General features: G+C 34.8%; 1 protein-coding gene across 2 annotated transcripts in view; it reads right to left on the reverse strand.

Moving 5' to 3' along the window:
- LOC138709284 (uncharacterized) overlaps positions 1-9779 on the reverse strand; it is a 43248-nt gene extending 33469 nt beyond the window's left edge. For both annotated transcript variants that reach the window (XM_069839940.1, XM_069839939.1), the window contains exons 1-2: positions 9615-9779; positions 9157-9407 (exon numbers count right to left, since the gene is read on the reverse strand). In XM_069839940.1, the coding sequence (XP_069696041.1) occupies positions 9157-9386 (230 nt within the window). In that variant the 5' untranslated portion in view covers positions 9387-9407; positions 9615-9779. The remainder of the gene's footprint in view (positions 1-9156; positions 9408-9614) is intronic.
- Between the last annotated feature and the right edge of the window lie 1905 nt (positions 9780-11684).

An 11684-nucleotide genomic window follows, 5' to 3' on the forward strand; every position in this document is an offset into this window, starting at 1 on the left:
TGATGAGGAGTGAGGAAAACATGTAATAATTTTCCTGATCTAGAGGCAAATATTGTTAATGCAAGTTATCTTGAACCTTCTGAGCGGGGACAGAGGGGCAGAGGGAAGGAAGCGCGTAACGCGGGTGGAGCCAACTGAGTTGTTTGCGCATGCTCCACAGCATAATCTCTTGTCAAGAAACATAGAGCTATTTCCTTCACTGCGTACCAGTAGTGTTAACATGGAGCAGCACCACAGGGTAGTAATTATGGTGAAATCACACCACCGCGGAGAAAAAGTAACGCTGTTATCCATAGCCGAGAAAGAGAAATTATCGCAAATATAATAAAATTAAGTGTTGCGAGGAGGAAAAATTAAACAAATATTTGCTGGAACCTCTTCCTAAGGAATATGAGAGAGCGGCTAAATACTCTGGCAAAAGTATTAGTTCCGTGAAGAGAATTAAGAATAATATTGAATTACAACCGAATGAACCTCACACTACTCGGGAAAGAATAGTTATGTAATGTTTTGAAATTATTGCTATAATAGTTATGTACAATAGTGTGTGTACTATGAACGACATAATGAATTACTATTGTTAAGTTATTATTTTCTTATAGTTCTACTAAACATATTATTTCATTCCAGAATTAGGACTTGTGTAAAGTTGAAGTGGACGACTTCGATCAACACGTTATTCGGAATACAATCGAAGAATTCTATCGTGTTCACAAAGTAGTACATAGTCTACGATTAAGAAGATAATTCCGAATGGATGATGCCATTGACGAAATAATTAATTTTGGAACAAGCGATGATGGCAGCAATGATAGGGATATGGATTGTGTATAATTGTAAATTAATATAAATTCAAATAATAAGCCTGTAAAATATTGTTATAAGAATATGTACATATCAGCTGAAGGTGTAAGTCATGCAGGCCTAGATAATGTACAGAAGTAGCTGTAGTAACTCCTCCATTGCCGGTCCCCAGCCCGGATGAGAGAGGAGTGTACACACGATTATATTTAAATACTTACTCATTACAAGTTAATTAAAGCTTGCTACGAAATTATGTTCTGCTCTCAAAACCGGAGTATCGAGAGAAGATGATGTCTGTATTGAACCAAGTTGTTTTACAGTAGAGAGCCGTAAGGTAAAAGAACCAACGTTTTTTGAAAAGAGTCACGTTACCCGAGGGAGGGGCATCCTTGCCGTGCCGTTACGTTGATGAGTATACGCCGTACCGAGCAGTTCCAAAGACAGACTTAGGGGATGTAAGGTTCAAGATAACTTGCAATGACAGTATGTATATGAGCCAATATACTAGTGTCATGGGTATCAAGTTAAGATCAGCTGAGAAGAGTAAATTGGTTGTCAAGTGATCGACATTAGTATCAATCAATAATCCATCTTGGTTTACATAACATAAGTCCCAACTTGTGTCCACACATCACAGAAACTGAAAGAAACAAGGTTACTAACGTCCATAAACATCAGGTACTAAAATGATGATTCCTACTATAGAAAGATTCATTTATTATTTGAGAGCAGTTACAGCATGCAGTGAATTATCAGCACTTAAATTACTTGATTCAGATGAGTCAACAGTTCAGGAAGCAGCAGTGTGTGTTTGACCAGTCATTCTAACGCAATGGTTTGGTATAGTATTAGGGAGAGAATTATTTTAGTGAAAATTTATTTTAAAGAATAAAAACTCTGCAAAACATATTGAAAAGTGCATTAAGTTTGTCATAGATACGTAGAATCTTCCATAGTAACCAAGTCATTCTCATGTACTCATTCGAAAGTGGCATAATAGGGGTTTTGAATCACTGGTATAGCTCAGTTGGCAGGCACAGTTTCATGCTGATCCAGAGGAGAGCTTGGGCACAGGTTCGATTCTCACTTGAGTAGATTGCTTGGTTGGGTTTTTCCCGAAGTTTTACTCCACTATAAAGTGAATGTCAGAAAATCTGTGGTGAATCCTCGACCTCATCTCGCCAAATATCATCTACCATCAACTCCATTGATGCTAAATAATGTAGCAGTTGATTAGGCGTCAATAACTAAACTAAAAAAAACGGGGTTTTTAGTTGTAAAAAATTAGTGCTGTTGATCGATCAAAATATTCAATCGATTAACTATTTGAATTTAATCGATTAATCGAGTTTTGATCGAGCTGAAAAAATGTTATAAATACCGTAATACACAATTATTGTTAAATTTAACTTGTGTTCGGTGATAACCATAAGTATTAAATGTTGCATATCTGTATATATTGTATCGTTATATTACAAAACAACTATTTTAATTACTTACTAGCATATTTGTTATGAGGCTTATAATTTATTGTGTCAATTTCTCCGGGAATTTTTGAGACAAACATAAATAACAAAAAAGTATGAAGACTGACCTAGTTAATACTGCTTCATCCATGATTTTAAACATGTGAGTGCATTCACAGGCTGCGAATTAAGTGCCGCTCTACATTTAGTAACAATGTTTCCTGCATCACTAAACACGAAAAAACTTTTTTTCTGTCAAGTATTTCTCCACTATCATTCAATTTAAACCCAAACGTTTCAGCGAGTTTACCTCTCAAATTCTCATATGACATAATGGAGTTTACACATTTCACAAACCACAGAAAACTGATTTTTTTTCTTTATAAAACTAAACATACAACCTTCACATACAAACTCAGTACAGAAACTGCAACTGCAAAACTACAACGGTCGAAACAGAAGATTGGCCCCTATTGTAATCGAATTACCAGATTTTAGAAAGAGAAGAAGGTAGTTACGCTCTCACACACAGCGTAGACATGGCTATTTTATAAGGGATGAGGGGGACGAATCCCAGAAAAGTATATATTTCTTATGCAAGGAAGATGCGCTGACAACAAGGTGGAAGTTTCTTGGAAAATCATAAAACTTAATAATGGTTTCGCATTGTGTTTCAACTATCAACAGAGGTAGACTAGGTCACTGTCCTCATATCTCCATCTCTTTCTGAAGTGTTTGTGCAAAGATTTTTCCTATGCTACCTGGTTTACAGTTAGAAAATAACAGTATTATTGTGCTTTTAAGTAAGCAATTTCCGAGAGAGAAATATTGTCGGAATTTTTAATATGAGTTTGTATTAACTAAATAATAATTAATATCAACTACAACTGATTAATTTTAATCGACTCGATTATTCAATTAAATATTTTTGATCGATTAATCTTACAACAGAAATTGATCGATTAATCGATTAAATCCCACAGCACTAAAAAAATATAAGAAGAAATAGTGTATTGACAGAAGAAAAGGTAGTTTGTATTCAGGCAAGAAAATCACATAGATGATTATTTCAGTAAGTTACTACCTTGTACACAAAATGTCATATGCAGTTTATCAGTACACACGAACTTAAAAGTGTCTTTGAAAATTTTTAAGTAGATATGGAGCCTGTATTCAACCAGAAGGTGATGATTTTAAATATTTCATGTTATATGATTTCCGTGAATGTCAAAATTATTTATTTTTTCTTCTTCATCATTATTCAAATTAAATAGGCTAAAAATTCGATGACACATAACTTGCACTAAGTTGTAGAGTGGCAAATTCAGAATGTTGGTGACGAAAATTACAAACTTTTACAGGTTTTATTCTGTAAACAATTTGCAACTAGAAAAATTCTCAGCCTAATACTGTAGTGAATCACTGCATTAGAATGTGGACGTGAGCAGGAGGAGGTAACAAAGTGCTAATTACTTACTGCAACAATACATGCTGTAACTGTCTTAAAATTATAAATGAATCTCTCTGTAGTAGCCATTACCACAAAACAAAGTTTAGCTTTCTCGATAAATATGAGGTTTAAGAGAGAATAAATACCAGTAAAAGATGATGCTGCAACTGATCAGGAAGAGAAAAAGGAATTGGTTGGGTCACCAGCTGAAAAGAAACTGCCTACTGAAGGATGCACTGGAAGGAATGGTGAATGGGAGAACAGTTTGGGACAGAAAGATATATCAGATGATAGATGACATTATATAAGAAATATGGATCATATGCGGAGACCAAGAGGAAGACAGAAAATAGGACAGATTTGAGAAAGTTGGGTTTGCAGTGAAAGGCCTGCCCTTGGGCAGAATGCTATGTATGTATGTAAATACATATGTAAATATTTGAGTTTGAATATAAGCTCCAGGGTTGTTCATTTGATGATCACTTAGTTACTGAACTATGATCTAGAATCTATCAAGGCAGTTAAGTGACTGGTTGTCTACCTTGCAATTTGTGATACATAGGCTAGGTATTATCTTAATAAGAACTAAACTTCACACAAAGTGATCACTTGTGAAATTGGTTTTTGACATGGCTGTTAATTCTGAGCTGTTAAAGAAATAAAAAGACCAACAACATGCAATAGTATTTTTAGTCAAAAACTTAACAATAAATAGGATACTACATCAGTGTCTGGAATGTTGTTAAAATGTTATGTTTTATTTAACGGCGCTCGCAACTGAAGAGGTTATATCAGTGTCGCCGGATGTGCCAGAATTTTGTCCTGCAGGAGTTCTTTTACATGCCAGTAAATCTACTGACATGAGCCTGTCGCATTTAAGCACACTTAAATGCCATCGACCTGGCCCGGGATCGAACCCGCAACCTTGGGCATAGAAGGCCAGCGCTATACCAACTCGCCAACCAGGTCGACTAGTGTCTGAATCTTTCAGGATTTCAAAAGGGTACGTCAAAATAAAATTCACCTGACCAAATACATTAGACTAAAATTTAAGGGTTAGGACCAATTTTTTATGGAAATCATAATGTAAAATGTATATTGGAGTTCAAGATTATATTTAATAGGCTTACCTACCATTATTTAGGTAATACACCTGTTTACAAATACGGTACTTAATTATCAGCATATAGCCTATGAACTACTTAGCCTATACTTTCAAAGTTACCTCTGAATAATATTCTGGTGATACACCTATTATCAGGCAGTGCATCTCACTTGATATGTGCCAGAGGAAGAAGAATTATTATTGTAAATCTTGATTACACAACTTTTAACACTGTATCACTTCGGAATATGTATGATAAGACTTCCTTGTGTTAAATTCTAAAAGGTCGAAACATGTAAACAAGGTACGTTAGAATTTAACACAAGAAAGTCTTATCATACATATTCTGAAATTATTATTGCATGCATCTTAAGTGTGATTAGTGTAGACCTACGGTATGCACTGAGAGGGGCAAAGAAACTGGCCATCCTACCCTATTCACTTCTGATTTGGTTGCCTCATGAGCAGGCCTCAGAAATATATGCTGTTATACTACCAGTGTGCTTCGTGCGCCTCTAACTTTGAGTAAGTCTCAGAGTTGGGGTGAGTTAACACAGTGTCTTTCGTTCATTTGAACTCATGCTTATTACCACAGTAAGTTAGTCCTCAGAATTTGGGTGGTTGAAAGCTACTCCTTTGACTTTGAAATACAACTATCTGCTAAAGAAAAATTAAAAAAAAAAATTGCACTATTTTAGACATTTTATTTTCTGTCTGTAGAAAATACACTTAATATATAACACTGACAAGTATCAGCTTTTTTATTTCACTATGTTAATGTGATGGTGTATTACGTTTTTGTTTTACATAATTTTTCATTTCATATATTGTTGCAGTGAATAACAAGCCACATTTTCAAAGGAGAATGATTGCTTCTTGCTAGAAAACAGAGCCTTATATCTAGAAAAACTTCGTTCCATTTCTGCAGAAACAATGAGGACATAAGCTTAGGTATTTGAAATATTTTACACAACCATTATCTACCTCAAAATTTGTATCATTAAGTTATTGTAAATTTCCTCATTTGAAATTGTCACAAATTTTACATAGAGCTAATAATAATAATAATAATAATAATAATAATAATAATAATAATAATAATAATAATAATAATAATAAAGCCGTAAATCCCCAGTGGGGCAAGGCCTCCTGCTTGGGCAGGGGTGGCTCAAGTCTTGACCATCAGAAGAGCCGACCTGATGGTCTATGTACATTCCTAGTTCTTTGTCCACAATTGCACTAGCACTGGTTGTTGCTCTCCCTCAAAGTTGGTTGACTGCGTCCTTCCACTGTGTTCTTTGGCGTCCTATTCTGGTCCACAGTCCTCCTAGCTGCAACTTGAACTCGTCCCCCCATCTGGTCCTCGGTCGTCCACGGTTTCTCCAGCCAATTCTTGGATCCCACAGTGTCGCCGTGTGTGCCCATCTGGTAGGATGCATTCGTATCACGTGTCCTCCCCAGCGCCATTTCATCCTTTTAGCGAGTGACACTACATCCTCTACGCCGCTTCGTCGCCGTACTTCTTCGTTTCTGATTCTGGCCTTCAGGCTTATTCCGAGTATTTTCCTTTCCATTCTTCTTTGGCATCTTCCTAATTTTAAATTCAATAACCATAATTTTATCCAGTATTTTTTCATCTTCTTTGCTACATTTTTTTTTTTTTCCTATTTCATGCTTCAACTATTCAGTTCCGTCACAATATCATTGACTACATATTTTCTGTCTGTAGAAAACACACCTAATATAATATTGGCAAGACATATCAGCCTTATTATTTCACTATGTTAATGTGATAGTCTATTACGTTTTTGTTTTACATAATTTTTCATTTCATATATTGTTGCAGTGAATAACAAAGCACATTTTCAAATTTTCAAAGGAGAATGATTGTCTGTTGCTAGAAAAACATCTCATAGGCTATCTAGATAAACGTCGTTCCACTTCAGCAGAAACAATGGGGGCATATTTGAAATATTTTACACAAACATTATCTATCTCAAAATCTGTATCATTATTACAAATTTCCTCATTTGAAATTAAGTCACAAATTTCGTCCTCGGCATCTTGCTATTATTCTTCTTTATAGGATGTTGAATGTTGCCTGTTACGAATAGCAGTATCGGTCGTAATGTAACCGTTCAACTAAAGTTCACTGCTGAACGAAACACATTGAAATCCCCTACCCAAGCAATTACATACTGGTACCTCAAGTCAAAGACGCATGAAGCGCAATGTAATGGCATACAATTCTTAGCCCTATTCATGAGTATTTCTTATTGGTGTCACTCATTAGGTTCCAATCTGTTGTCGGACTGTTGACTAAAAAGATACATACTTTCAAAGTAATTTTTATGACTATGCAAAATGTCTGCTTTCAAGGAAGCGTCCTGGAAACTGGAAACGTGGTTTTTGACATATCTAGGCCTACTAGCTGTCCATTTGTTTCTCTCTCTGGCCAACACAAAGGGAAAATCAAAAGAAAGTAAAAATAAAATAAAACAAAAAAATGGAGGAATGCCAGGCTACACTTTTCCTAATTCAGGTGTTATTATTTCAGTTATTTAAATCAAGGCAAGTTATAATTAAAAAAGTTAATCATGGATGAGAATAATAAATACTGTTAAGAAAACTTATTATTTTGAAAATTTTCTTACTGCATTTTTGTATTTTGTAAAAGGCATTGCTAAAGCTAAATAATATTGTAAGCTGACTTCATTGTAGGCTAAATGTGACGCCTCTATTACTAATTTACTGTATTGCAACTTTTATTGTTTTCAGGAGCCTTTTATTATAATCTGATAGTTGCTTTCAAATATGAATTGGAATAAAAATTGTAAATTACCGGTATTTAAGATTTGAGTACGGTAGTTCAAATTAGTTTGAAACAGCTGTGACAGTAGCTATTGTTCCAGTGCTCTTAGTATTTCCAATATCATTTTGTTTAGAGGACATCATGGCACCTCTACGACTGTAATTTCCTTCAAGTCATGAATGATATGTAAAACTATTCATCAGCTATGTATACTAACATACAGGTCTACTCTTTCTCATGCTACACAAATGTTGTGCCTTAAACTGTTTCGAATAGCTATTTTACAAATAGCCCCTGTTTACACCAGATGTTTAGGGGAAATCGCTATAACCTAGGCTATAAATATGTTAGCACTATTGAACGAATTTATTGTAATAATTTTTCGGTTTTTTGTAGGCAGGTCTAGTAGTTGTTTTATTGCAGTACCTACCTAAGCTAAAAACATAATTTGTAGGATACCATAATGATGCTGTAATTGGAGCATTCGTTATGGCATATAAATAAATAAACAAATAAATACCTATGCAACACACATCCTTGGAACTGATAAATTTGGTCCAGATTTTCTTGAAATCTTTTACAACAGTAAATAAATTTAAAAAATGTAGTGAAATACTCCATATGGAACAAACTTGACCAGTTTACGTTAAACGCTTCTAGGCATTAAGAAGTTGATAGGCCTACAGAAATATTATCATTTTCTGCTGTTCCATTGCAGAGACTGATATAGGCTATAGCCTACATCTAAGCAGTAATCTCAGGCCTGCCTATTTTATTTTGTTCGTAAAACATGTAATTTAATTAATAGCCAAATATTATAAAATTGGTCAAGTTTATCAGATTTTACGATAGGGGGCCTACTTTATAAGACTTATGATCAATTTCTTGCAATGGTGGAATTGTAAATGTTAATTATTAATCTTCAGATTTCTTCACTGTAACATAGCCTATGTCAGTCCATTTTAAGAACAACGTTTACTGATTTATGTATGAAGGAATCAGACATACTATTAACCAAGTATAATCATCTTATATAGACTTACAAGTGATTTAGTTCCACACCTGAAAATCGATTTTCATTTTGAAGTATAGGCCTAAGGGCACTTCCAAAGGAAATTAATTTGACAAATATTTTCCAAGCTACACCTTTCATTCCGTTGTCCCACCGAAAATTTGCAATTCTCCTTTCCCTGAAGAATAAGTTCTTAAATGTTGTGGGAACCAGTAGGCCTTACTTAGCACCGCAAGGACATGAAACTGAATGTAACAATGTAGCCTACATAGGCATAGATACTCAGAAATTCTGCATGTAATTGTAAATTTCAATACATATTTCTCACTTCATGATCGATAAATGAGTAGCCTACATTTTACAAAACAAAGTGAACAAAAATTAATACGATTAGACCTATCAATCTTGAAACAAAGTTAGCGAATATGGTGCATATATGTAAATAATGTAATAATATGAGCATATAGCCTAAGCCTATATTACAATACACACTAATATTGTACTTACCATACCAGACATTCAATTGCTGACACATAGAAGATAGCATAATGATGCATTTGTGGATGTCTATAGACATGATATTTAACTATCTTCAAAACAACGAATACCAATGTGATGGCTGCAGCTGTGGTTAACACACTCGTTCTAACACATGCCATTGTGTCAAAGGAGTCGAAACATCCTTTATTTGCGACGTCGAGAGTATCATTTCCAAACTTACGTCCTCTTGGCAACATTTTGAATTTTGTCAACAGAACCTGAAATTAATAAGTTGAACTAAGTAACAATCTCATCTTTAACTTAAAACAACTAAGGTCAATGTTTATCGATATTCGTTCTTGAATTCAATTTAAATCATAATGTTTCACAAAAGTATATGTTACTGTTCAAGTCATTTATGTTTATAAAAAATCACTGGGTTAAATGACATCAACAAAATAAAGAAAGAACTTAAAAGTACATACGTTATGTAACTGGGAATCTACAACATCATATTGATGACAAAGATCTGTGACATACAATAGTTATGTTTCACACATAATACTAAATACTTCCAAACGTTCTATTTTACTTCCATAGTAACTAAAACACTTCCAACTATTCCGTACAAAACTGTCAAAGTTCGATGACTGCCATGATGGGTTGTTATTGAAACGTCACATCCGCCCACACGAAATTTCAGCCGGAAAATCACTGATGCCATCTGTGATTCAAACCGCGTCATTTGAAATAAGTTGCAATGAAAATCCCATTACAATAATAAAAGGGAACAAAGAATTTGAGAATTACATTACTTTTGTGGAATACCATATTAAATCATCAGTAGCGGCTCGTGACGTTCAGTTATGGAAGGGCTCATTTATAAAAAAAAATCTAGATACAAGAAAACGATATAGATGCGGTGCAAGTCTTCGGGCCTTTCTTGCGTATAAAGGTAAAAGAAAAGTGCATAATAGAAACATATTGTACTTACTTTCCTTACCGTACTTCATTTAAGCAAATAAAAAAACACAAAGGAAGCACCTAAAATTATTCTCACAACGTGTGTTGCCTGTCATGTTGGTAATGTAATAATATTTTCAGGGGTGAGGGGTGTAGCATGTTCATCACCATGCCAGGCGTGATTCCATAAGGATAAGGAGTTCCAGAGTGACATCACGTGATAGCGCTAAACAGCGAGAAAAATAACGAAGATTGAAATACCGGGATCGGGAATGATCTACTACGCCATTGTAGTGTCCAGTGTTTATCTCTCGAAAATCATTCAGTTGAGTGTGGCTGTGACAATACAATAAATTGAGAACAGTTCTGGGATTTATCTAACTTTTTGTGTATTTTGTTACCGTATTATATTAAATTTCTTTATAAACTAAGCAACGATTACATGAGTGAAGGAATACATTATTTTAAAAGAAGGTAAGCGTTTTAATATGCTTCATTATTTACACAATACCGTTAAGGCACCTACATCCAGTTTACTTAAGAATGATAATAACCTTACTCATGCAAACCAAATAAGGTAATCTTTGGTAATTATATAGTGAGGAAGGAGTTTAAAACTAGTGTTAATTGTATTTTAGGTTTTACTCTCTCACCCTCCAACCCCTTTGAAATTTCAAATGGCACTATATTACGATAGACTACTTACATTTGAAACAGTAGGCCTAATTCAATTGTTCATACATCTCATTAGTTCTCACATCTTCTGTTTTCTATCGTTGCCTGGTAACCTGGATTGTTGTAATTAGCCTATTGTTGATTAGAGCTGAAGAGAATGAAACTACAAAAACTTTTTTTTAATAGGCTAGGTTATTTTACGACGACATCTTAGGTTATTTGATGAAGGTGATAATGCCGGTGAAACGAGCCCGGAGTCCAGCATCGAAAGTTACCCAGCATTTGCTCATATTGGGTTGAGGGAAAACCCCGGAAAAAACCTCAACCAGGTAACGTGCCCCGACCGGGAATCGAACCCGAGCAACTTGGTTTCGCGGCCAGACGTTCTAACCGTTACTCCACAGGTGTGAACACAAAAATGTTGTTGATTACAGGCTATTCCAGGTACACGTACATAATTTCGCGAAACCAAATGCTTGCTTGAGCCGTAGCTCATAGTACAAACCTTAAGATGAGGGTTAGATTGCCAGCTGGTTGCAAATGGAAAGGCGCTAGCTTCCCAGTCCACTTACTTCTTCCCCTCACGCGCAAATAGGCTTCACGAGATAACGAATGGCGTGTAATAATACAAACTGAGGTAAATCTCTGTAAGTACTGGTTCTGTCCTTTCGAAAAAAAAAAACATTCCAAAACCCCCGATTTTTGCCCCAAGAATTAAAAAAACTAAGCGGAAGGCGTTAAAATTTCGAAAAAGTTCAAGGAAAAATATCTGAAAACTCCCAATTTTCGCAAGTAAATTCAAATATTTAAAAAAAAAAAAAAATCACAAAGCAAAAAAGAAAAAAAAACTTAAAATATAGACAACTTCAAAACTACATTTCAATTTGTAATAACGATCAACTTAATATTCTTAAGCT

This window comes from Periplaneta americana, chromosome 11 (assembly GCF_040183065.1).
Source record: "Periplaneta americana isolate PAMFEO1 chromosome 11, P.americana_PAMFEO1_priV1, whole genome shotgun sequence".
Classification (NCBI taxonomy): Eukaryota; Metazoa; Arthropoda; class Insecta; order Blattodea; family Blattidae; genus Periplaneta; species Periplaneta americana.